The sequence below is a fragment of the Anolis sagrei genome, chromosome 2 (assembly GCF_037176765.1).
Source record: "Anolis sagrei isolate rAnoSag1 chromosome 2, rAnoSag1.mat, whole genome shotgun sequence".
Taxonomy (NCBI): Eukaryota; Metazoa; Chordata; class Lepidosauria; order Squamata; family Dactyloidae; genus Anolis; species Anolis sagrei.
The window spans coordinates 300,690,948-300,718,846 of NC_090022.1; the positions used below are offsets into that span (position 1 = coordinate 300,690,948).

Consider the following 27,899-nt stretch of genomic DNA (forward strand, 5'->3'; position numbering starts at 1 on the left):
TACTGTTGTTATTGCTTGTATTGTTGTATTTGGGCTTGGCCTCATGTAAGCCGCACCGAGTCCCTTGGGGAGATGGTAGCGGGGTACAAATAAAGTATTATTATTATTATTATTATTATTATTATTATTATTATTGGGAGGGGGAAGCAAGCTTCCTTTCTGCTGCCCTGGAGACTAGGACGCAATGGAGCAATGGCTTCAAACTACAAGAAAGGAGATTCCACCTGAACATTCTGACTGTGAGAGCCGTTCAGCAGTGGAACTCTCTGCCCCGGAGTGTGGTGGAGGCTCCTTCTTTGGAAGCTTTTAAACAGGGGCTGGATGGCCATCTGTCAGGGGTGATTTGAATGCAATATTCCTGCTTCTTGGCAGAATGGGGTTGGACTGGATGGCCCAGGAGGTCTCTTCCAACTCTTGGATTCTATGATTCCATGATTTTCTGATTATATATGAGGTTGTTTGTGTCAAATAATTAATAAAAAATAAAATAAGAGATTTTTTTGAACTGTTTTACATGCTTGTGTGTTTGTTTTGATTTTGTATTTATGTTTTGTGACCAACTGGAGATTTGTAGTAGTAGGTGGAATACAGAGGGATAGTGTGAGTCTTTAGAGATCACAAAATTCCACATGTTTGTTTGACTTGCTGTTTAAAGGGCTTTGGGATTTGCAATGACAAACCAGCCGAGTGGGAGGGTTTTTCTGCTGCTTTGAGAGGTTGTTATGGTCCGCTGCCATAAAGGACGTTGAGATGGAGGATAAGAGGGGAAAGGGCCTTCCTGCTGCTTGCGTCAGAGAATGGAATGGAAAGAGGCCTCAGAAAGGGATGCTTTCACTTTTGCTCTAGTGATGCTGATGCTGCTGATGCTGCTGCTGCTCTGGCCTTCCTTTGGAAACCGTGGGAAAGCACCGAACTTGCGGCTCCTTCTTCACGGTTGGTAAAACCACAAAACAAAAAACTTTGGCCCTTTGAGGACAAGGAAAAGTCACAGCAGATGCAAGGATCAGGTGCAATCCATAGCCTTTGGAATTGAAGCTGCACAGGGAGACTCTCTTATCCAAAATGATTGGGACCAGAAGCACCTTCGGTTTGTTTTTGTTTCCTTTCAGATTTTGGAATATAGTCATCCCTCTGCACCTTCGTGGATTGGGTTAGTTGCAGATTTGTTCTTTCTAAGGACCACTAGGGTTAGGTTCTTGTGGGTTTTTTCGGGCTATAGGGCCATGTTCTAGAGGCATTTCTCCTGACGTTTCGCCTGCATCTATGGCAAGCATCCTCAGAGGTAGTGAGGTCTGTTGGAATTAGGACAATGGGTTTATATATCTGTGGAATGGCTGGGGTGGGGCAAGGAGCTCTTCTCTGCTGGAGCTAGGTGTGAATGTTTCAACTGACCACCTTCATTAGCATTTGAAGGCCTGGCTGAGTCTGGGATAATCTCCTGTTGAGAGGTGTTAAGATGTGCCTGGTTGTTTCCTCTCTGCTGTTTTGCTGTTGTAATTTTAGAGTTTTTTTAATACTGGTAGCCAGATTTTGTTCATTTTCATGGTCTCTTCCTTTCTGTTGAAATTGTCCACATGCTTCCTGTGGATTTCAATGGCTTCTCTGCGTAGTCTGACATGGTGGTTGTGAGAGTGGTCCAGCATTTCTGTGTTCTCCAATAATATGCTGTGTCCAGGCTGGTTCATCAGGTGCTTTGCTATGGCTGACTTCTCCGGTTGAAGGAGTCTGCCGTGCCTTTCACGTTCCTTGACTGGGCAATGTGGCTGCGTGTGGTGGTCCCTCTGTAGACTTGTCCACAGCTGCCTGGTATACGGTAGACTCCTGCAGAGGTGAGAGGATCCCTCTTGTCCTTTGCTGAACGTAGCATTTGTTGGATTTTCTTGGTGGGTTTGTAGATTATATAAACCCATTATCCTAATTCCAACAGACCTCACTACCTCTGAGGATGCTTGCCATAGATGCAGGCAAAACGTCAGGAGAGAATGCCTCTAGAACATGGCCCTATAGCCCGAAAAAACCCACAAGAACCTAGTGATTCCAGCCATGAAAGCCTTCGACAATACCACTAGGGTTATTTATTTATCGTGTCAGGGGCAACCAGACCATTGTATTACATTTCTAACAGAAGCAACCAGAAGCAACTACTAGGGTTGCATCTACACTATAAAGTTAATACAGTTCAACTCCACTTTTACTGCCATGGATCAACACGATGGAATTGCATCTCTACCCAAACTACCAGGGTCCCATTGCATTGAGTCAAGGCAGTTAAAGTGGTGCCAAACTGCATTCATTCTATAGTGTAGATGCACCCAAGGTAACTCCAGGTCATTGAGATTTGTTTTCTCTAGGAATCTCTAATGTTGCATCTGCACTGCAGAATTAATGCAGCTTGACAGCACTTTAATTGCCCTGGATCAATGCTATCTATATAAATAAAAAATATAATGTGTTGGGGTTCAGCGTGAGTTTGAACTTGAACCTGATTCTCTGTTTGTCCCTCCTGATGCTAATGAAAATATATTTACGGATGCTAATGAAAATGTACCTCTTGATGCCAATGCTCCTGAAATTAGTGAGGAAGGAACTTCTGTAGATTTGGAAAATGAAAGTACCAGTGTTCATGAAAATGTTTCAGAGGGAAGCCATGACCTTTCACTCCCTTCTGCACCTGGTAACTTTAATGAGAACAGAAGGGGCCAGATTTGGCAAGACAGAAGTAAATCACTCAGCTTGCGAAGGTCTTCCCGATTAAAAGAAATACAAACATCGGCTTCAAAGCAGAGGGGCGGTTCACAGAACCAATTCTTTGGCTTTAAGTGCCTTCCACCGCGCTGACTTTCTCAGTTCAGGCATCCTTTCAGATTGATGAAGACCTTGGCAGTTCTCCCGGTTTCCCTGGCCATGGTCTTGAAAGATTTCTAGGATATCAAGTACGGTTAGTGGATTGCTAACAGGTTCCAGTATTTTACAGTGTGGCTTTGGGTTTTGCTTTGTCCATATAAATTCATGTTTGCTGAATTTGCTGTGGCTTTTGACTTGCATTTTTCCTTTATTTTGTAACCATTTTTCTTCAGTAAATAAGGATTGTTTTTCACAGTCAAGTGTGGTGGATAGTTATCATAGGGCCTCGTTCCCTGCTCTGGATTGCAACTTAATGTTTGTTTGTGGGATTAACATAACTCAAAAACCACTGGATGAATTGACACCAAATTTGGACACAATACACCCATCAGGCCAACGAGTGACTATCACTCATAAAAACACTAAAAAAACACAGCTGAAAGGACTTAAAAGGCCAAAAAACAAAAAAATAACATTACAACGCATGCACCAAACCACATATATACACAAACACACATATATACACATATACACAAATATATACACATACAAAACAGGGGAGATCATCTGGAGTTTCGGGGTACGGTGTCATCTGTACGCAGATGATGTCCTACTCTGTCACTCCTTTCCACCTGCTACTAAGGAGGCTGTTCAGGTCCTGAACCTGTGCTTGGCCGCTGTAACGGTCTGGATGGGGGCGAACACATTGAAATTGAATCCAGACAAGACAGAGGTCCTCCTGGTCAGTCACAAGGCCAAACAGGGTATAGGGTCACAGCCTGTGCTGGATGGGGCCGCACTCCCCCTGAAGACGCAGGTTCGCAGCTTGTGTGTGACCCTGGACTCATCGCTGAGCCTGGAAACCCAGGTTTCGGCGGTGACCAGGGGAGCATTCGCACAGTTAAAGCTTGTGCGCCAGCTGCGCCCGTACCTTGGGAAGTCTGACTTGGCCACGGTAGTCCACACTCTGGTTACATCCTGCCTAGACTACTGCAACGCTCTCTACGTGGGGTTGCCTTTGAAGACAGCTCGGAAGCTCCAACTAGTCCAACGCTCGGCAGCCATGATTTTAACAGGAGCGGAGCGCAGGGAGCATACAACCCCCCTGTTGCGCCAACTCCACTGGCTACCTATCTGCTACCGGGCTGAATTCAAAGTGCTGCCGTTGGCCTTTAAAGCCCTAAATGGTTCGGGCCCCAGCTACCTATCTGACCGGGTCTCTGCCTATGAACCCACCAGGACTTTGAGATCTTTCGGGGAGGCCCTGCTCTCGATCCCGCCTGCTTCTCAAGCTCAGCTGGCGGGGACGAGAGATAGGGCCTTCTCGGTGGTGGCTCCTCGGCTGTGGAACGCCCTTCCTACGGACATTAGACTAGCACCATCTCTAATGGTATTCCGCAAAAAGGTGAAGACCTGGCTGTTTGAGCAGGCGTTCGAATAATTAGTGCAATGATTGGTTAATGAACACTGGAATGGATCAATGGATGATGAATCTGGAACATGTTTTTGATGACGAGACGACAGTGAATGGGTATTGTAGTAACTGTTAATTAATTGTGTAATGTGTTAGGTTGTTAACTGTTTCTATACTGTAGCACTGAATTTTTGCTGTTCGTATTTGTTGTGAACCGCTGTGAGTCGCCTTCGGGCTCAGAACAGCCGTATATAAGTAAGGTAAATAAATAAATAAAACACATATACACAGACTGGGCCACAGCAACACGTGGTAGGGGACAGCTAGTGGATATATAATTTAGTGAGGGACCAGAACTTGCAAAACTACAACTCTCATGATTCCATTGCATTGAGCCATGGCAGTTAAAGTGGTGCCAAACTGCATTGACTCTACAGTGTAGATGCACTCCCAGTTTCACTTTGGCAGGCAGAGCTCTCTTTTTTTGTCAAAAATAAAGGTGAAAAGTTGAGTTGTCTTGTTCCGGAAGAGCCCTAGTAACGTTTTAAGGCTCTCTTTCTGGAAACCACAACTTCTAGGCAGAGTTCAGCTGGCCCTGCTTTCTGGCAGCATATTTCTCTGTTTGCCTCCTTTGATAAGTGCCGTAGGTTTGTACTTTGGAACTGCATTGCGAGATAAGAGCAGCTGGCCCTTTGCATGGCTCGGCTCTGCTTCCTTTGCTCCCAGAGGTGCCTTGTGCAAAGACTGCTGCTCTTCTTTTTCAGTGAATGATATTTGAGAGGAAGGTTGTGTTGCATTGTGCGGAAGGAGAGAAAGAAAGGGCATTGGCAGCCTTCCTTTCTGCAGGACTGAAATGGAAGAACCTGAAGAATCCCTGGAAGATGCCCTCCTCTTCGCCTTGGACGACCTTCGCGGGGAAAACTTCAAGCGCTTCAAGAACAAGCTCTGCTTCTTAAAGATGGAGGGAAAGGACCGGATCCCGCAGAGCAAGCTGGCAAGTGCGGACACCGTGGACACCGTCCAGCTCCTGCTGGGGGCCTACGGGCAGGAAGGGGCCAAAGAGGTGACCGTCCACGTCCTCAAGATGATCAACATGCGGGATTCGGCCTCCAGGTTCCAGATGTGGAAACAGAAAGGTAATAGATACATGTGTAGATGGTCATCTGTCAGGAGGGATTGACTTGTGTCTTTCTGCAAGGGAAAAGGGGTTTGGGCTGGATGGCCTTTGGGGGCCCCTTCGGACTTTAATTGAATATCACACCACATCCTGACTGTGAGAGCCGTTCAGCAGTGGAACTCTCTGCTCCAGAGTGTGGTGGAGGCTCCTTCTTTGGAAGCTTTTAAACAGAGGCTGGATGGCCATCTGTCAGGGGTGATTTGAATGCAATATTCCTGCTTCTTGGCAGAATGGGGTTGGACTGGATGATGGCCCATGAGGTCTCTTCCAACTCTTTGATTCTAGGATTCTATGATTCATCTGTCAGGAGGGATTGACTTGTGTCTTTCTGCAAGGGAAAAGGGGTTTGGGCTGGATGGCCTTTGGGGCCCCTTTGGACTTTAATTGAATATCACACCATATCCTGACTGTGAGAGCCGTTCAGCAGTGGAACTCTCTGCCCTGGAGTGTGGTGGAAGCTCCTTCTTTGGAAGCTTTTAAACAGAGGCTAGATGGCCATCTGTCAGGGGTGGTTTGAATGCAATATTCCCGCTTCTTGGCAGAATGGGGTTGGACTGGATGGCCCAGGAGGTCTCTTCCAACTCTATGATTCTATGATTCATCTGTCAGGAGGGATTGACTTGTGTCTTTCTGCAAGGAAAAAGTGGTTTGGACTAGATGGCCTTTGGGGGCCCCTTCGATAGAAGATGGACTGCCTAGGAGTCTTATTGAGTCTTTCAAGCAGAGGTTGGATGGCCATCTGTTGGGATGGCTTTAATTAGCAGGAAGGGGTTAGCCTGGATGGCCTTTGGATGGCTCTTCCAACTCTAGTGGAATTTAGACCAAGGAAGTCTTACTCACCCTCTTTTCTGCTTTGGAATAACATCCACTTCTCAACTTGTCCATCTCCTCCTTGAATTGCCTTGCCCAGAACTGGACACAAGGTATTCCAGGTGAAGTCTGGCCAAAGCAGAAGCAAAGAGGTTGAGGATTTCCCTTGATCTGGATACTATCCTCCTATAGAAACACATTGGGCTTTGTAGCAGCCACGTCACACCGTTGGCTCATGTTCCGCTTGTCATCTATTAAGACTCCTTGATCCCTTTCCCATGGACTGTTTCCATCCCACGTGTCACTCACCCTATACCTGTACATTTCATTTGTTCTGCCGAAGGGTGGAACCTTTGGGGTTGATTTCCTTGTTTACCATAAACAGAAACATAGGGCTCTAAAGCTAAACAGCTGCTGCCTCAGTCTAGAGCAGTGCTTCTCAACTTGTGGGTCCACAGATTTATTTATGTATTTATTTGCACTATTTCTATTCCGCCCTTCTCACTCCGCAGGGGACTCAGGGCGGATTATAATGTACATATACATGGCAAACATTTAATGCCATAGACACACAACATATATAGACAGACACACAGAGGCTATTTAACATTCCAGCTTTTTCATGAGTGTATTCTGGCCACTAGGGGAGCTGTAGCTTCACCGTCCATTTGTGACACTGATGAAGTGCTTCCTCATTCTTTGCATGCTTGCTGGAGATTTTTATGGCGTTGTAAATTAGCCTACCTGCATAAGCGGTAGCTAAATAGAGCAGCCTCACTAGCTACCCAGTATTGGGGTTCAGCCTGAGTTTGAACTTGAACCTGATTCTCTGTTTGTTCCTCCTGATGCTAATGAAAGTATAGTTACTGATGCTAGTGGAAATGTACCTTTTGATGCCAATGTTCCTGAAATTAGTGAGGAAGAATCTGCTGTAGGTTTGGAAAATGCCAATGTTCCTGAAATTAGTGAGGAAGGAACTTCTGTGGATTTGGAAAATGAAAGTACCAGTGTTCCTGAGAACGTTTCAGAGGGAGACCTTGAACTTTCCCTCCCTTCTGCACCTGTTAACTGTAATGACAACAGAAGGGGCCAAATTTGGGAAGACAGAAGTAAATCACTCAGTTTGCGTCGATCCTCCCGAATCCAAGAATTAAAAACATTGGCTTCAAAACAGAAGGGCGGTTCACGGAACCGATTCTTGAGTTTTAATTGCAATACGCCAGGCTGTTTGCCTCAGTTCAGGCATCGTTTCAGAATTGATGAAGACCTTGGCAGTTCTCCCGGTTCCCTGGCCATAGTTTGGGAAGATTTCTAGGATATCAAGTACGGTTAGTGGATTGCTAACAGGTTCCAGTATTTCTCAGAGAGGCTTTTGGTTTTGCTTTGTCCATTTAAATTCATGTTTGCTGATTTTGCTGTGGCTTTTGACTTGCATTTTTCCTTTATTTTGTAACCATTTTTCTTCAATAAAAAAGGATTGTTTTTCACAGCCAAGTGTGGTGGATAGTTATCTTAGGGCCTCGTTCCCTGCTCTGGATTGCAACACCCAGTATGTTTGAGTCGCCTGAGGGTTGAGAAAAGCGGTATATAAATAAAGCAAATCAATCAATAAATAAATTTCCTACTTGACAGATGCAACTGTCTTTCGGGCTGCAAAGGTCGACAGCAAGCTACACAAATTGGTCAGAAGCTCACTCCAACCTGGGCCGGCTTCAAACTCATGACCTTTCGGTCAGTAGTAATCTTAATGCAGCTGACTCTCAGCCAGCTGCACCAGTCCCAGTGGCACTAGCAAAATAGTATTTCCCATCATCTTGACACTGATGTGTCTTTGTTGTATGGATTCTATGGTGATTTACTAAGCCTCGCCTGTCAGCAAAACATTTCTCACACTCTGGGCATTTATATAGTTTTTCTCCTATATGGGATTTCCAGTGGTTTATAAGGTGTGCATTCTGAGCAAAACATTTCCCGCACACATGCTTTGGCCTTCAACTCCCAGAAATCCTAACAGCTGGTAAATTCCCTGGGATTTCTGGGAGTTGTAGGCCAACCTGGGGACCCACAGGTTGAGAACCACTGGTCTAGACTGTCTTACTGAGCATGCCGAAGCAGCAAAACAGAAAGAAAAGCAGTGAGCAAATTGAGCAGCCTCACGAGCTACCCAGTATGTTTGGAATAAATATCTATCTATCTTTAGGTTTGATCACCTAGATGGCTAGAGCAGGGGTGGGTAGAGCATAGGACGAGTAGTTCATGAATGAATCGACCATGGGATGAATAGACCATAGGATGGGTAGAGCATAGAATGGGTAGATGAAATGATGAGTAGGGTGGTTAAAGCATAGGATGGTTAGAGCATAGGATGAGTAGTGGATGAATGAATAGACCATGAGATTAATAGAGCATAAGATGGGTAGAGATTAGGATGGGTAGAGCATAGGATGGGTAGATGACATTATGAGTAGAGCATAGGATGGTTAAAGCATAGATGGAGTAGATGAAATGATGAGTAGACCATAGGATGGGTAGAGAATAGTACGAGTAGTTCATGAATGAATAGACTATGGAATGAATCGACCATAGGATGGGTAAAGCATAAGATGAGTACTTCATGAATGAATGGACCATGGAATGAATAGACCATAGGATGGGTAGAGAATAGGACAAGTAGTTCATGAATGAATAGACCATGGAATAAATAGACCATAGGATGGGTAGATGACATTATGAGTACAGCATAGGATGGTGAAAGCATAGATTGTGTAGATGAAATGATGAGAAGACCATAGGATGGGTAGAGAATAGGACGAGTAGTTCATGAATGAATAGACCATGGAATGAATAGACCATAGAATGAGTAAATCATAGGATGGGTAGATGAAATTATGATGAATTATGCGTAGAGCATAGGATGTGAACTGTGATGCTGGAGGAAAGTTCTGAGAGTGCCTTGGATTGCGAGAAGATCCAACCAGTTCATTCTTCAGGAAATGAAGCCCAACTGCCCATTGGAGGGAAGGATAGTAGAGGCCAAAATGAAGTATTTTGGCCACATCATGAGAAGACAGGAAAGCTTAGAGAAGACAATGATGCTGGGGAAAATGGAAGGAAAAAGGAAGAGGGGCCGACCAAGGGCAAGATGGAGGGATGGCATCCTTGAAGTGACTGGATTGACCTTGAAGGAGCTGAGGGTGGTGACGGCTGACAGGGAGCTCTGGCGTGGGATGGTCCATGAGGTCACGAAGAGTCGGAAATGACTGAGCGAATGAACAACAACATAGGATGGGTAGAGCATAGGATGAGTCATTAATGGATGAATAGACCATGGGATGAATAGACCATAGGATGAGTAGTTCATGAATGAATAGACCATGGGATGAATAGAGCATAGGATGGGTCATTCATGAATGAATAGAGCATGGGATGAATAGAGCATAGGATGAGTAGTTCATGAATGAATAGAGCATAGGATGGGTAGATCATGGGATGAGTTGTTCATGAATGAATAGAGCATAGGATGAATAGAGCATAGAATGAGTAGTTCATGAATGAATAAACCATGGGATGAATAGAGCATAGGATGAGTCGTTCATGAATGAATAGAGCATAGGATGGATAGAGAATAGGATGAGTTGAGCATAGAATGGGTAGATGAAATGATGAGTAGAGCATAGGATGGTTAGAGCATAGGATGAGTTGTGCATGAATACATAGACCATGGGATGAATAGAGCATAGGATGGATAGAGCATAGGATGGGTAGAGGAAATGATGAGTAGAGCATAGGATGGTCAAAGCACAGAATGGTTAGAGCATAGGATGAGTATGCATGAATGAATAGACCATAGGTTGAGTAGAGCATAGGATGGGCAGAGGATGACATACTAGAGCAAGGGTGGGTAGAGCACAGGATGAATAGAGCATGAGTTCATAGGATGAGTAGAACTGAAATGACAAGAAGAGTGGAAGCTGGTGGAATAAAAGTTGATTCCTTTGTGCATTTCTGGGAAAAGTTGTAGTTTTACAAAGTCCCCAGTCTTCTCTACCAAAAAGGGGGAGGTGCCTCGCCAAACTACAACTCCCATGTTTCCACAGCATTGAGCCATGGAAGTTCAAGGGATGTCAAACTGCATTAACTCTATGGTGTGGACACTCCCAGAGGTGGAGACAGAAATGGTCCTTCTGGGATACTCAGGATGTTGCACCTCTGTCTCTTTCAGAGCAAGAGGAGGAGAGATGCCCTGCGCACACATCCTGACTCTGGCTTGGGCTTCCAGGGCCTCGCAGCCACACTTCGGTCTTCCTTACTTGAGGCTCCAATCCACCTTGGCACCCCTTGTGGATCACTCAGCTTTGGACTCCTTTGGCTTTCCTGCCAGATGTATTGCCAGAAGCATCTGGAAGAAGACACCCATGGAAAACTATAGACCAGGCATGGGCAAACTTGGGCCCTCCAGGTGTTTTGGACTTCAACTCCCACAAATCCTAACAGCCAGTAGGCTGTTAGGATTTGTAGAAGTTGAAGTCCAAAACACCCGGAGGGCCCAAATTTGCCCATGCCTGCATTACAGCATCCTTACCTCCAGTAGATCATAGGATAAGTAGGACATAGGATGGGGAGAACATAGGACAAGTAGAACATGGGATGGGTCCATCCCATGTTCTCCTTGTCCTATGCTCTTCCCATCTTATAGGGTGAGTGGAGCATAGGATGAGAGTGGATAAGATGGCTAGAGCAGGGGTGGGTAGAGTATAGGATGAGTAGAGCCTAGGATGAGTAGTGCATGGATGAATAGAATTATAGAATCATAGAATCAAAGAGTTGGAATAGACCTCATGGGCCATCCAGTCCAACTCCATTCTGCCAAGAAGCAGGAATATTGCATTCAAATCACCCCTGACAGATGGCCATCCAGCCTCTGTTTAAAAGCCTCCAAAGAAGGAGCCTCCACCACACTCTGGTGGAGTAGAACATAGGATGAGTAGACCATAGTAGACCATAGGATGTTTAGAGCATAGGATGAGCAGTGCATGGATGAATAGACCATAGGATGAATACAGAATAGAATGAGTAATGCATAGATGAGTAGATCATAGGATGGGTAGAACATGGGATGAATAGATAAGGTAAAATGGCTAGAGCAGGAATGGGTAGAGCATAGGATGAGTAGAGCATAGGATGAGTAATGCATAGATGAGTAGATCATAGGATGGGTAGAACATAGGATAAGTAGAGGATAGGATGGGTAGAACATAGGATAAGTAGAGGATAGGATGGCTAGAGCAGGGATGGGTAGAACATGGGATGAATAGAGCATAGAAGAAGTAGACCAGAGGATGGATAGAACATAGGACAAGTAGAACATAGGACGGGCAAGATAAAGGGTGAGTTGAGCATAGTAGTGCCTAGGATGAGTAGTGGATAAGATGGCAAGAGCAATGGTGGATACAGCATAGGATGAATAAGACCATAGGATGGGTAGAGCATAGGATCAGTTGAGGATAGAATGACTAGAGCAGGAGTGGGTAGAACATGGGATAAGTAGAGCATAGGATATGTAGAACATAGGATGATTAGAGGATAAGATGGCTAGAGCATGGGTGGGTAGAACATGGGATGAGTAGAGCATAGGATGAGTAGAACATAAGATGAGTAGATTGTAGGATGGGTAGAGCATAGAATGCATAGAGGGGAAGGTGAGCAGGGAATGCTACAGAAGGGTTGGGTAGAGGATCAGGTGGTCATTCCTTGAGTTATGTCCCTCCTGAATGTAATTCTGTGTGATTCCATTAGAATGCAAGAAGAAATATCAGAGGCACATCCAAGACATCTTCTGTCACATCCCTGAACTGAACCCTCGTTCTGGTCAGAAAGTGAGCCACCACCAAAGATACACTGGGCTCTTTCTCAGGGGCAGGAAACCAGATCCTGAGGAAAGAGCCCATGGACTCCTGGCCATGGAAAGGAAACATCAGGAGATGGAGGCTCACCCAGAGAGATGTCCAAGTCTTGGCCTGGAGGGACTGTTTGGCCCCGATGATGAGGGGAGAAGCTCCAGAACCGCTGTGTTGTTTGGGCTGGCTGGAATAGGGAAAACTATGACTCTACAGAAGTTGATGTTGGACTGGGCATCTGGTGAGTCTTGGCCAGCCAAGTTTGCCTATGCCTTTTATGTATCTTGCAGAGCATTGGATGCTACTAGGGAAACCATGAGTCTGGTTGACCTGATAGCCAATAGCTGTCCACAAGGGACTCTTGCAGTGGAGGACATCTTGATGCACCAAGACAACCTGCTCATTATCCTCGATGCTTTTGATGAACTTAATCCTAGCCATCTTCCAAGTGAAAGTCCAAGCAACGACGTGCAGAAGAAGCAGCCTGTAGCTGACCTAGTGTTTGGATTGCTTCGAAGAAAGCTCCTTGCCAAATGCCACCTCTTGGTAGCCACAAGACCTAAGGCCATGGGGTCCCTCCTACAATATCTGAGATCAGCAAGGTGGGTGGAAGTGTTGGGATTCCACCCAGCTCAGAAGGAGGAGTATTTCCAACGTTTCTTTGAGGACAGAGAAGATGGTTCTCGAGTCTTTGAGCTTACAAGGAGCAACGAGACTCTTTCCTGCATGTGCTTCCTCCCCGCTTCATGTTTAGTGATCTGCTCCATCTTCAGTCAGACAACCCAAAGAGACCCCCTCAAAGATATCCCAGAGAAGGCAACGGTCACAGACATTTATGTGTGGCTCCTCTTGAAGTTCCTGGGCTCCCATTCTACTTCGGTCAACGTTGAAGGACTATGCTGCTTGGCCAAAGAGGGACTGCTCCACAAAGCTGAGGTCTTTGATGAAGAAGTGCTCAAAGGACATGATTTGGGCAACCCTTCAGCACACTCGGGTATTCTCCTCCAAGACAGCCATGTAACAATGACATGCAAGTTCACCCACTTAGGTTTCCAGGAATTGTTGGCCGCCTTGTCCTTTTGTCTCCTAGACTCAGATGGGAACACGATATCATCCTTCCAAGAACTGGAGGAAGTATTTGGACACCGGACTGAATCCAACTTCACTATGCTTCTGCGTTTCCTTTTCGGCCTCTGCGGAGAGAGGAGGCTGGACATCCTTCAAGAAAGTTGGGGCTGCAGGACATCCAGGAAAGGACTTTGGCAAGAATTAGGGATATGGTTGGAGAAGGAAGTTAAGTCTCAGTCCTTTCAGAGCAAAGAGAAGCTGCTAGAACTGTGCCATTGCCTGTATGAGACCGAGGACATCCCGTTTGCCAAGAACATCATGAGACACATTCATGATCTGGATCTCAGGGACCTGCTCTCCACCAACCTAGATCTTGCAGCCGTTGCCTTCTGCTTGTCAGCTTCTGACTCTCTCCAGTCACTTCATCTCTCTGGCTGTGAGCTGGGGCCTGAAAGACTGGGGAAACTCCTACCAGGGCTGCGGAAGCCTTCAGGGATCAGGTAAGTGCATCAGAAAGGATCTCCATGGCATCACATGTCTTTTTGGGGTCTCCTTGGGTCCAACATGAGTGCCTAGCCTTGAACACTGCCTTCTTTTTCATGCCCATTTACATTTTGCCATCCGGACGCAGCAAAGTTGTCAGGAACTTTTTGAAAGTGCATAACACCAAGGGTACTCCATCCGTCTACACCAGTGGTTCTCAACCTGGGGTCCCCAGATGTTTTTGTCCTACAACTACCAGAAATCCCAGCCAGTTTACCAGCTGTTAGGATTTCTGGGAGTTGAAGGCCAAAAACATCTGGGGACCCCAGGTTGAGAACCACTGGTCTACACAATGTGATGGTGCATGTCCCATTGGCAGGCATCCCATGTACAGGTAACAGACCAGAGTCTGTTACAAGAGTTACAAGCTTGGTAGATGTAGGAAATGCTGTAGATGGGGTATAATAGTTAGGGATTTATTTGTGAACAAGTCCCAACTGCTGCAAACCAAATATAATGGATGGAGGCTTTATTTGGGGGGTATAAATCCCCACAGGCTGAACACCACTTAGAAATTAATTTGGCTTCTTTAAGTAAAACCCAAAAATAAAAAAGCTGGAATGAAGCTGGAACTTTCTTCTGGCCAGAAAACCTTTTTAAAAAACCCTGGCACCCACCAACCTTAAAAGCAATGTTAAGCCCTTGGCTTATTATAGATATCTTTAGGCAAGAATGTGCTGGATTCATGCACAGGCTTTGCTCTGAGGTAACACTGGAGAGATTTCTCCTTTAGATGTACGCTGCCACCATTAAAACTTTTTCTTCTTCAGTAAATTGCTTTTAAAATTTCCTACACAGAGGAACACGTGAGGCAGATGTTGTGAACAATAAAACAATGATGTTTCTTTACGAGAACTTGAACAAAATAGGCATTAAGCTTAGTTGGTTTGAAAGATTGTGCAAGATTGAGGGAAGTCATGGTGCTTCTCTCTTCTGCTTTGGTCAGACCTCTTCACATAGAATAACACTATGTCCAGTTCTGGACACAACAATTCAAGACAGGTATTGACAAGATGGAAGGAGTCCAGAGAAAGAAGGTGGCTAAAAGGATCAAAGGCCAGGAGACTATGATTCCCTCTGAGGAGTGACTTAAAGAAAGGAAAGTTGAGAGGAGACATGAGAACCATGTATAAATACAGTATGTGAAAGCATACCATATGGAAAAGGGAGCAGGCTTGTTTTCTGCTGCTCTGTAGACTAGGAGTGCTTCTGTGAGTCGCCCTGAATCCCTTTGGGAAGATGGTAGGTAAAGGCACAGGTTTTCCCCTGACATTAAGTCCAGTCGTGTCCAACACTGGGGGTTGGTGCTCATCTCCATTTCTAAGCCGAAGAGCCAGCATTGTCCGTAGACACCTCCAAGGTCATGTGGCTGGCATGACTGCATGGAGCACCGTTACCTTCCCGCCGGAGTGGTACCTATTGATCTACTCACATTTGCATGTTTTTGAACTGCTAGGTTGGCAGAAGCTAGGGCTGACAGCAGAAGCTCACGCCGCTCCCTGAATTCAAAGTTGCAACCTTTTGGTCAACAAGCTCAGCAGCTCAGTGCTTTAACCCACTGCATAGAATCATAGAATCATAGAATCAAAGAGTTGGAAGAGACCTCATGGGCCATCCAGTCCAACCCCATTCTGCCAAGAAGCAGGAATATTGCATTCAAATCACCCCTGACAGATGGCCATCCAGCCTCTGCTTAAAAGCTTCCAAAGAAGGAGCCTCCACCACACTCCGGGGCAGAGAGTTCCACTGCTGAACGGCTCTCACAGTCAGGAAGTTCTTCCTAATGTTCAGATGGAATCTCCTCTCTTGTAGTTTGAAGCCATTGTTCCGCGTCCTAGTCTCCAAGGAAGCAGAAAACAAGCTTGCTCCCTCCTCCCTGTGGCTTCCTCTCACATATTTATCCATGGCTATCATATCTCCTCTCAGCCTTCTCTTCTTCAGGCTAAACATGTCCAGCTCCTTAAGCCGCTCCTCATAGGGCTTGTTCTCCAGACCTTTTATCATTTTAGTCGCCCTCCTCTGGCACTACTGGTTGTTGTTGTTGTTGTTGTTGTTGTTGTTGTTGTTGTTGTTGTTAGGACTCAGTGGAGCCAAGGGTCCAAATGGCAGGGAAAGAGATTCCACCTGAACAAACATCCTGACTGTAAAAGCTGTTCAATTCCCTTAGAATCTGGTGGACGCTCCTTCCTTGGAGGCTTTTGAACAGAGGCTGGATGGCCATCTGTCAGGGGTGCTTTGGTTGGGCTTTTCCTGCAGGGCAGGATGGAGATGGACTAGTTGACCCATGTGATCTCTCCCAACTCTATTATTCTATGATTCTATGACCCCAGTGCTGTCCCAGTGTTTGACCAGATAGGGCCTGGGTTGGCTTCTACATGTGTTTTCCCACTAACTTCCTTGCTCCTTTTTCCTCAGGATGAACCGTTGTGGGCTTACGGTTTCCACCTGCAAAGACCTTTCTTCAGTTGTGGCAGCCAACGCAAGGCTGACCAGTCTGGACCTGTCTGAAAATCCATTGGGCGACTTGTGTGTGACCCAACTGTGCCAAGGACTACTCAGTTCACACTGTCAACTGCAGAGTCTCCAGTAAGTAACCAACTCCTTCCAGATCCAGAGTGGGACCAGATTCCGAAAAGGGAGATGGTTTGTCATAGAATCATAGAATCAAAGAGATGGAAGAGACCTCCTGGGCCATCCAGTCCAACCCCATTCTGCCAAGAAGCAGGAATATTGCATTCAAATCACCCCTGACAGATGGCCATCCAGGTTCTCTTTAAAGGCTTCCAAAAGAGGAGCCTCCACCACACTCCGGGGCAGAGAGTTCCACTGCTGAACGGCTCTCACAGTCAGGAAGTTCTTCCTCATGTTCAGATGGAATCTCCTCTCTTGTAGTTTGAAGCCATTGTTCCCTTGCATCCTAGTCTCCAGGGAAGCAGAAAACAAGCTTGCTCCCTCCTCCTCCCTGTGGCTTCCTCTCACATATTTATACATGGCTATCACATCCCCTCTCAGCCTTCTCTTCTTCAGGCTAAATATGCCCAGCTCCTTAAGCCGCTCCTCATAGGGCTTGTTCTCCAGACCTTTTATCATTTTAGTCGCTCATAGGATGCAACTGGTTTGTCTTAGGATGCATTCTGAGACGATCCAAAAAGATGTCTGACCAAAACAAGATAGACTTACACTATTATTCCTTCCCTCGAAGGGAGGACATGATGGCCTTGTTTTAATATTTGATATAATATCCCATTGTTCTGCTCTAGAGATAAGGACACATTGGATTCAAATTGTAGGAAAAGAGGTTCCACCTAAATATTATAGAATCATAGAATCCTAGAATTGGAAGAGACCTCCTGGGCCATCCAGTCCAACCCTGTTCTGCCAAGAAGCAGGAAAATCTCATTCAAACAGATGGCCATCCAGCCTCTGTTTAAAAGCCTCCATAGAAGGAGATTCCACCACACTCCAGGGCAGTGAGTTCCACTGTTGAATAGCTCTCACAGTCAGAAAGTTCTTCCTAATGTTCAGATGGAATCTCCTTTCTTGTAGTTTGAAGCCATTGCTCCATTGCGTCCTAGTCTCCAGGGAAGCAGAAAGGAAGCTTGCTCCCTCCTCCCTATGACTTCCCCTCACATATTTATACAAGGCCCTCATCCTGTCTCCTCTCAGCTTTCTCTTCTGCAGGCTAAACATGCCCAGCTCTTTAAGCCACTCCTCATAGGGTTTGTTCTCCAGACTCATTTTAGTCACCCTCCTCTGGACACATTATGAAAAATGTCCTGAAAGTTAGAGCATACAAGAGGAATCACTGCTTCCTGGGTGTCTGGCAAAGCCTCCTCTGGAGATCTTGAAAGAGAGGCTGGATGGCCATCTGTCAGGAGGGCTTAGACAGTGCCATGCATTCAAAGCATCCTAGAGATGTAAGAGAACCCAAGGGCCATTCAGCCCAACCCTTTTCTACCAGGTAGGAAGATACAGTCCAAGCCCTCTCATGGATGGCTGTCCAACCTCTGGTTAACAACTTCTGGAGAAGAAGTCTCCACTCAACTCCCAAGAGGAATGGCAGTAGGGAGTTGGACTCAATGGCCTTTGGGGGTCCCTTCCATCATTAGGATACCACAGCATACACTCACAGGTCCCACAAGTCTGTGTCCTTGTGTTGAGATAGAACCATAGAATCATAGAATAACAGAATTGGAAGAGACCATCGATCCCAACCCCCTGCCAGGCAGGAAAAGCACAATCAAAACACCCCTGACAGAGGGCCATCCAGCCTTTGTTTAAAAGTCTCCAAGGAAAGAGATTCCACCAGACACCTTCATCCAAGTCATTAATAAAGATGTTGAACAGAACTGGGTCCAGGACCAGACAGATAATTTAACCTGCCCTGAAATGATTGTGTCTCTTTACTCCAAAGGACAGGAGCAGGATTCAAAACGATCTTGACAGATTGGAGAGATGGGCCAAAACTAACAAAATGAAGTTCAACAGTGACAAATGCAAGAGACTCCACACTGGCAGGAAAAACGAACTGCAAAGATACAGAATGGGGGACAAAGCCTGGCTCGAGAGCAGTACGTGTGAAAAAGATCTTGGAGTCCTCGTGGACAACAAGTTAAACATGAGCCAACAATGTGATGTGGCGGCAAAAAAAGCCAATGGGATTTTGGCCTGCATCAAGAGGAACATAGTGTCTAGATCCAGGGAAGTCATGCTACCCCTCTATTCTGCTTTGGTTAGACCACACCTGGAATATTGTGTCCAATTCTGGGCACCACAATTCAAGAGAGATATTGACAAGCTGGAATGTGTCCAGCGGAGAGCGACTAAAATGATCAAGGGTCTGGAGAACAAGCCCTATGAGGAGCGGCTTAAGGAGCTGGGCATGTTTAGCCTGAAGAAGAGAAGGCTGAGAGGGGATATCATAAGGGCCATGTATAAATATGTGAGAGGAAGCCACAGGGAGGAGGGAGCAAGCTTGTTTTCTGCTTCCTTGGAGACTAGGACGCAATGGAACAATGGCTTCAAACTACAAGAGAGGAGATTCTATCTGAACATGAGGAAGAACTTTCTGACTGTGAGAGCCGTTCAGCAGTGGAACTCTCTGCCCCAGAGTGTGGTGGAGGCTCCTTCTTTGGAGGCTTTTAAACAGAGGCTGGATGGCCATCTGTCAGGGGTGCTTTGAATGCAATATTCCTGCTTCTTGGCAGATTGGGGTTGGACTGGATGGCCCAGGAGGTCTCTTCCAACTCTTTGATTCTATGATTCTATGAAGATTCAACCAGTCCATACTTCAGGAAATAAAGCCCAGAGTAATAAAAACAGAGTGCATGTTTGCTGAGACCATATTTCTCTCCTGCAGGCTTCATGGCTGCCACCTGACAGCTGTTGCCTGTGAGCCCCTTTCTGCACTTCTGGCCTCCAAGCCATGCCTCATTGAGCTCGATCTTGGAGGAAACCCCTTGGGAGACCTGGGAATCCATATATTGTGCAAAGGGATGAAGAATCCACTGTGCGGACTGCAAAGGATAAAGTAAGTGAGAGGCACTTGTTGGAAGAGCCAGCCAAATCCACCTGAAGAAGTGTGTACTTTGCAATGCCTCTTGCATTCCCAGCATATAGGTTGGTTTTTGATCCTTTTCCAGAAATTTCACCTTTGGAATCTAATTGTCTTTTTAAGCATGGGCATGGTTTTACCTTGTCCATTTTTTGACTTATCTGAATTTTAAAAAATGCATTATTATTATTATTATGGAATGTGTCCAGAGAAGGGCGACTAAAATGATAAAAGGTCTGGAGAACAAGCCCTATGAGGAGCGGCTTAAGGAACTGGGCATGTTTAGCCTGAAGAAAAGAAGGCTGAGAGGAGATATGATAGCCATGTATAAATATGTGAGAGGAAGCCACAGGGAGGAGGAGGGAGCAAGCTTGTTTTCTGCTTCCCTGGAGACTAGGACGCAATGGAACAATGGCTTCAAACTACAAGAAAGGAGATTCCATCTGAACATGAGGAAGAACTTCCTGACTGTGAGAGCCGTTCAGCAGTGGAACTCCCTGCCCCGGAGTGTGGTGGAGGTTCCTTCTTTGGAAGCTTTTAAACAGGGGCTGGATGGCCATCTGTCAGGGGTGATTTGAATGCAATATTCCTGCTTCTTGGCAGAATGGGGTTGGACTGGATGGCCCATGAGGTCTCTTCCAACTCTTTGATTCTAGGATTCTATTATTATTATTATTATTATTATTATTATTATTATCCCTCCCCTGCCAGGCATTGCTGTGGCCCAGTCTGATGATTTGGAAAATAAAGTCATGAAAAACTGTTGGTTTCTAATATATGTAATTTCTTTCTGCTTGTGGGTAAACAGTATTTCTTGTTCAATGTATTGTTGAAGGCTTTCACAGCCAGAATCACTGGGTTGTTGTAGGTTATTTCAGGCTATATGGCCATGTTCTAGAGGCATTCTCTCCTGACATTTCGCCCGCATCTTTGGCAGGCATCCTCAGAGGTAGTGAGATCTGTTGGAACTAGGAAAATTGGGTTTATATATCTGTGGAATGACCAGGGTGGGACAAAGGACTCTTGTCTGTTGGAGCTAGGTGTGAATGTTTCAACTGATCACCTTGATTAGCATTTGATGGCCTGGTAGTTTTTTGGTGTGGCTTGCTAGTGCCTGGGGGAATCTTTCATTGAGAGGTGATTAGATGTCCTTGTTTGTTTCCTCTCTGTTGTTTTGCTGTTGTAATTTTAGAGTTTTGTAATACCGGTAGCCAGATTTTGTTCATTTTCATTGTTTCCTCCTTTCTGATGAAATTGTTCCCAGGATTTCAAAACCCTCGGTTAAGGCAGTTAAAGGGGTGTCAAATTGCATTAATTTTACAGGATAGATGCCTCCCCTAGAAACAACTTAAATAATTAAAAGAAATAATATAGATTTGACTTCTGCATTAAGCCAAAACCAGCTGACCACTAAAGGAGCAGTGTGAATTCGTTGACAGGCAAGGATAATGCAGACCGGGTTTCAAGGCAACAAACAGAGGTTAATACCTTTCAAGCCTGAAAGGATGTCGGATACAGAGTCTCCACACAAAGGGAATCATGCATAAGCCAGAAAATGTCTAACTTCTGTTATCTATGACACCTGGGGTAAATTGTATGTTACTCTGGCCATGTGCTCTTTGTTGAAGCTGTTTGCAATTTATAATGTAGATTTAAATGCAGTACTATGTGCCGAGTGTAATGTATTCCTGTATGGAAAGAGTTAACTGAACCATGAAGGGAACTGTATTCTTAGTGAGGTCATAAATCAAGTGTGTAGAACAAATGGACACAGTGAAATGCAGGAGGTGTGGACTAGTACTGATAACTGTTGTTTGCAATGTTACATTCTGACTGAAAAAAAAGCAAGTTTACAATGTGCTGAATGTTAAGTAGCTTCTAATGTATATAGTTGTAAAATAAAGTTGTTTATAGCCTAGGTGGCTGTGATTGATCTGTTCCTGCCTTGCTGTGCTGCCGATGTCACTGACACTCTTGTCTCTTTGCTTTGCAGGTTGCACCAATGCAGCTTTACGGGCGCCGCCTGCACAGATCTGGCCTCCGTTTTGGAAACTAGTCTGAGTTTGACAGAGCTTAACCTGGGGGACAACAGCCTTGGGGATGATGGCGTCCGGCAGCTGTGCCTTGCACTGAAAAAGTCCCACTGCAAACTCCGGAGTCTGGCGTAAGTCTGGCTAATTGTTATCTTTACGATTTTATTTTCACCAGTTCAGTACTGCTCACAATCTTGCAATCAATTTTCCCGAAAGAAAGGCTTTGGCAGAGGAGCAAGGGTCAAGATACACAGCAATTTGATGTCCCTTTAGCCTCCATTGAATCCTGGGAATCGTGTGAGTTGTAGTTTGGGAATGCATCAGTATTCTTTGGCACTCTCGGGAATAATTGAATCACAGAATCTTAGATCTGGAAGACACCCCAAGGGACCATCCTGTCCAACCCCACTCTGCCAGGCAGGAAGACACAATTAAACCACTCCTGACAGATGGACATCCAGCCTCTGCTTAAATCCTCCATAGCTTTAAGCCCCGGCAGTTTAAATGGTATCAAACTTGTCACGGGGGTAGAAGGGAGAGGTAAAACATACACAACACCCCTGTTAGGTAGGCACGTGAATTCCTCCACTCACTGCATTCTGCTCGGTGGGGTGGATTATCTCAAAGGCAAGCAGTTAGTTCCAATCCAAAACACTGCAGAGTCCTGATCACAGGTAGGAGAGATTTTATAGCACAGCCTCTGACCTTGTTTAGTATCTCACCACTTCAATAAGCACACCTGAGCTCTGGCTTTCATCCAGACTCCTTTGGAAGTTGATTCTTTAGTCGTTGCTACATGCAACTACTTCCAGGTCTGTTATCAGTGTACAGAGATACTCATAAAGCTAGCAAGAGACTCACGGAACGAGAATGGCGATGGATTACAGACACAGAGATCATGACAAGCTATCAAAGAGGAAGCACATGGCAAAGAGGAAGTTCACATAAAAGCCAACCCCCATTTCTCCCTCCAGGGAGGAAATAACTAAGTTGTCCCTCTAGGACTACATCTCTATTGGTCTTCACCCTTCAGTAGACAGTGAACACATGTTCATTAGAACTGTATTTTTCCACACACTGAAGGTACATGCCATACATTTATATCTAATACAGAATTTTCCTACCTGACAAAACTGCATTCCTTCTACTTTGTAGACGCACCCCATGACTCTCAATAGCATCGGGCAATGCTGTGAAAAGTTACTTTTTGGACTACTGCGCCCCCATTGTTTAGATTGTTTAGAAGTTCTTCCTAATTTTCATCTGGAATCTCCTTTTGGACCCTTGCATTCTTTTCTACCTCTTTCCTTCTTAGACTGAGCATGCGATCCCTGAACCGGATCACAAAGACGAGGCTCCAGGCAGCTATTTCGGCACGTCCTGAAATGACAGTGGTTTCCTACTATTCGCCCTCCTACCTGGCCTTCCCAGGTGATGAAGGATCATGGGGCATGTTTCCACGTTCCCAACAATTTTGACACTGAAGCTGGTGAAGGAGGGAACGATTGCAAGGCGCACTTCAAGGAGATTGGTTTGGCACATCACAATGGTTCTGCCCATTCCCCTAAAAGACCGTAAGGGTTACGTCTTCTTTTAGGACTGTTTCCAGAGGAAGGAGACTCAAAGGACCAAGGGTCTGGAGAACAAGCCCTATGAGGAGCGGCTTAAAGAGTTGGGCATGTTTAGCCTGAAGAAGAGAAGGTTGAGAAGGAGACAAATGCTAATCAACGTGGTCAGTTGAAACATTCACACCTAGCTCCAACAGACAAGAGTCCTTTGTCCCACCCTGGTCATTCCACAAATATATAAACCCAATTTTTCCTACTTCCAAAAGATCTCACTACCTCTGAGGATGCTTGCCATAGATGCAGGCGAAACATCAGGTGGGAATGCCTCTAGAACATGGCCATATAGCCTGAAAAATCTACAACAACCCAAGGCAAAAATGGTTCATTACATACATATAAAAATTCTGGTGATTTGGCCTAATGCTGAATTTTGCTGCAGGAAAAATGCTGCAGATTGACCAAGTATTGGGGCAATGTGGACAATGTCTGGACAATGTGGACAATATCTGGACAATGTGGCCGGTCCACTGGAGTTGATACTTTTCTATTGTTTCAGGAGTTCCCAACAACTAAGAGAGGAATAGACTTCCAAGTCCCATATTTCTTTGATTATTGTTTTTGGCCTTGAAAGCTTTTGCTGGATTCTTAAAATCTTGGAATTATAAATATTCTAATATAATTATAAAATTATAGGTGATCCCTTGTAGTCTGAGGATGATGGTCCTCCAAATGTAGTATCCTGGTGGTGGGTTCGTAGGTGACTGTGGAGCCCTATTCTTGACCTGCATCTTCTCCCACAGTGAGGGCATTGGTTTCCAGGTGGAAAGCGGTCCTGGTCGGGGTTGGCTTGACGCGCCTTCCTCTTGGTACATTTCTCTCTTTCGCCCTCCATTCGTGCCTGTTCAAATTCTGCAGCACTGCTGGTCACAGCTGACCTCCAGCTGCAGCACTCAAGGGCAAGGGCTTCCCAGTTCTCAGTGTCTGTGCCAGAAGAAATTTTTTAAGGTTGTCTTTGAGCCCATCTTTCAATCTCTTTTCCAACATTCCGTTTTCTGTTCTTGAGTTCGAAGTAGAGCAACTGCTTTGGGAGACGGTGGTCAGGCATCTGGACAATGTGGCCGGTCCACTGGAGTTGATGGCGGAGGACCATGGCTTCAATGCTGGTGATCTTTGCTTCTTCCAGCATGCTGACATTTGTCCGCTTGTCTTCCCAAGAGATTTGCAGGATTTTCTGGAGGCAGCACTGATGGAGTTGCATGTGACGTCTGTAGACAGTCCAGGTTTCGCAGGCGTATAGCAGGGTTGGGAGGACAATAGCTTTATAAAGAAGCACCTTGGTCTCCCTATGGATGTCCCGGTCCTCAAACACTCTCTGCTTCAGAACACTCTCTGAACAAAATCTGACTACCAGTATTAAAAACCTCTAAAATTAGAACAGCACAACAACAGGGAGGAAACAAACAAGGACATCTAATCACCTCTCAACAAAAGATGGTTCCAGGCACTGCCAGGCAATTGAATGCTAATCAAGGTGGTCAGTTGAAACATTCACACCTAGCTCCAGCAGACAAGAGTCCTTTGCCCCACCCTGGTCATTCCACAGATATATAAACCCTTTTTCCTAGTTCCAACAGACCTCACTACCTCTGAGGATGCTTGCCATAGATGCAGGCGAAACGTCAGGAGAAATGCCTCTAGAACATGGCCATATAGCCTGGAAAAACCTACAACAATCCACTCTCTGCTTCATTCAGAAAATAGCTGCACTCGCAGAGCTCAGGCGGTGTTGTATTTCAGTGTCAATGTTGACTTGGGTGGAGAGGTGGCAGCCAAGGGAGCAGAAATGATCAACATTTTCCAGTGTTTCACCATGTTCAGGAGGCAGCAAAGTATTATTATTATTGTTGTTGCTATTATTAATGATGATGCTGGAAAAGCACCATCAAAGCCCTCCCGACAGATGGCAATCCAGCCCCTGTATATCTGGCATTGGAGAGGAATTGGCTGGTGCCTTTTGTTGAAACAGCACATTGGTTTTCTCGATGTTCAATGACAGACCGAGCTTCTCGTATGCTTCTGCGAAGGTGTTGAGAGTGGCTTGTAGGTCTTCTTCTGAATGCGCACAGACAACGTTGTCATCAGCATACTGGAGTTCTATAACACATGTTGTAACCTTGGTTTTGGCTTTCAGTTGGCTGAGGTTGAATAGCTGTCCGAGAGATGATTTCCACTCTGTTGGGAAGCTTCCCATCAACAAGATGACGTATCATAGTGATGAAAATGAGTATGAACGCATAAGGAAAAATGCAAAAGCAAAGTCCCAAGACTTAATATAATGTCCAAATACGTAATATAGACATAATAATGCTAAAATAAATAATGTAATGTAAACAAACATAGATATAAATAATCTAAATAAATAAAAATATAATGGACGAATTGATACCAAATTTGGACACAATACACCTAACAACCCAATGTATGTTCTTCACTCAAAAACATGATTTTGTCATTTGGGAGTTGTAGTTGCTGGGATTTATAGTTCACCTACAATCAAAGAGCATTCTGAACATCACCAACGATGGAATTGAACCAAACTTGGGACACAGTTCTCCCATGACCACCAGAAAATACTGGAAGGGTTTGGTGGGCAGTGTCCTTTGGTTTTGGAGTTGTAGTTCACCTACATCCAGAGATCACTGTAAACTCAAGCAATGATGGATCTGGACCAAACTCTACACGAATACTCAACATGCCGAAATGTGAACACTGGTGGAGTTTGAGGAAAATAGAATCTTGACATTTGGGAGTCGTAGTTGCTGGGATTTATAGTTCACCTACAATCACAGAGCATTCTGAACACCACCAACGATAGAATTGGGCCAAACCTCCCACACAGAACCCTCATGTGGGACACAGAAACGCGTGGCAGGGGACGGCTAGTGCATTATAAAATATAGTTGAAATAATATAAAATAAACACTTAATTATAATTCATCTAGTTATAAAATCTAAAAGAAGTAATGAGTCTGAATGCATAAGGAAAAAATGCACAAGAAAAGCCTCAAAACTTAATATAATTGCAAAAGAAATAATATAAACAGAAAAGATGTGATATAAATATAAACAATACGGTACCGTTCCATTATATAATATAATACATGATAAAATCTAATGGAAATAATGTAAAATAAACAATTATAAGTAGTATAATTATAAAATCTATTTGAATCATAATAATTTGTAATTACTCGTTTGTTTTACATTAATAATTAACACAGCACTAAGAGATGTAATATAAATAATATATTCTATATAAATAAAAATGTAATGTTCGTTTGTGGGATTAACATAACTCAAAAATCACTGGACGAATTGCCAAATTTGGACACAAGACACCTAACAACCCAGTTTATGTCCTTCACTCATAAAAACACTGAAAAACACAGCAGAAGGGACTTTAAAAGCCAAAAAACAAAAACAAAAAATATAACGCACACACAAAACCATATATACACACACACAAACACACATATATGCATATACACACACAAAACACATACACAGAAAGGAGGAAAGGAGGAGAGCAGAAGGGAGAGACGGAAGGAAAGGAGGAGGGGAGGAGACAACGAAGGAAAGAAAGAAGGGTAGAGAAGGAATGAGGGAAAGAAAAAGGGAAGGAGAGAAGGAAGGAAAGAAGGAAGAGTAGAGAAGGAAGGAAGGAGAGAAAGAAGGAGGGGAGGGGAGAAGTAAGGAAGGAAAAAAAGGATAGAGAAGAAATGAAGGAGAGAAGGAGGGAGAGAAAGAGGGAAGGAGAGAAGGAAGGGTAGCGAAGGAAGGAAGGAGAGAAGGAGGGAAAGAAGGAAGGGTAGAGAAGGAAGGAAGGAGAGAAGGAGGGAAAGGAGGAAGTGAAGGAGAGAAGGAAGGAAAGAAGGAAGGGTAGAGAAGGAAGGAAGGAGAGAGAGGAAGGAGAGAAGGAAGGAAAGAAGGAAGGGTAGGGAAGGAAGGAAGGAGAGGAGGGAAAGAAGGAAGGGAGGAGATAAGGAAAGAAGGAAGAGTAGGGAAGGAAGGAGGGAGGGAGGGAGAGAAAGGGAAGGAGAGAAGGGAGGAGAGAAGGGAGGAGATAAAGAAGGAAAGAAAGAAGGGTAGAGAAGGAAGGAGGGAGAGAAAGAGGGAAGGAGAGAAGGAAGGAAAGAAGATAGGGTAGAGAAGGAAGGAAGGAGAGGAGGGAAAGAAGGAAGGGAGGAGATAAGGAAAGAAGGAAGAGTAGGGAAGGAAGGAGGGAGGGAGGGAGAGAAAGGGAAGGAGAGAAGGAAGGAGAAAAGGGAGGAGATAAAGAAGGAAAGAAAGAAGGGTAGAGAAGGAAGGAGGGAGAGAAAGAGGGAAGGAGAGAAGGAAGGAAAGAAGGAAGGGTAGAGAAGGAAGGAAGAAGAGAAGGAGGGAAAGAAGGGAGGAAGGAGATAAAGAAGGAAAGAAGGAAGGGTAGAGAAGGAAGGAGGGAGAGAAAAAGGGAAGGAGAGAAGGAAGGAAAGAAGGAAGGGTAGAGAAGAAAGGAAGGAGAGAGAGAAAGAAGAAGGAGAGAAGGAAGGAAAGAAGGAAGGAAGAAGAGAAGGAGGGAAAGAAGGAAGAGAGGAGATAAAGAAGGAAAGAAAGAAGGGCAGAGAAGGAAGGAAGGAGAGAAGGAGGGAAGGAAGAGAGGAGATAAAGAAGGAAAGAAAGAAGGGCAGAGAAGGAAGGAAGGAGAGAAGGAGGGAGAAAAAAGAGGGAAAGGAGGGAAGGGGAGAAGGAAAGAAAGAAAGGTAGAGAAGGAAGGAAGGGAGAGAAAGAGGGAAAGAAGGAGGGAAGGAGAGAAAGAAGGAAGAAAGGAGAGAAGGAGGGAATGAAATAAAAAAGTGAAAGAGGGAAGGAAGGAGAGAAGGAATAAAAGAGAGAAAGAAGGAAGGAAGGAAGGAAGGAGAGAAAGAAGGAGGGAAGAAGAGAAAGAAGGAAGG

At 45.0% G+C, this 27,899-nt stretch overlaps 1 protein-coding gene across 1 annotated transcript; it reads left to right on the forward strand.

Moving 5' to 3' along the window:
* Positions 1-696: 696 nt before the first annotated feature.
* On the forward strand, positions 697-23,170 carry LOC132766808 (NACHT, LRR and PYD domains-containing protein 3-like). Its single transcript, XM_067464695.1, is given in 7 exon segments — positions 697-933; positions 5,023-5,394; positions 12,042-13,710; positions 16,169-16,339; positions 19,113-19,322; positions 21,283-21,471; positions 22,656-23,170. Coding segments are annotated over 6 exon segments (2,685 nt in total). The 5' UTR covers positions 697-933; positions 5,023-5,111; the 3' UTR covers positions 22,819-23,170.
* The last annotated feature ends 4,729 nt before the right edge of the window (positions 23,171-27,899 follow it).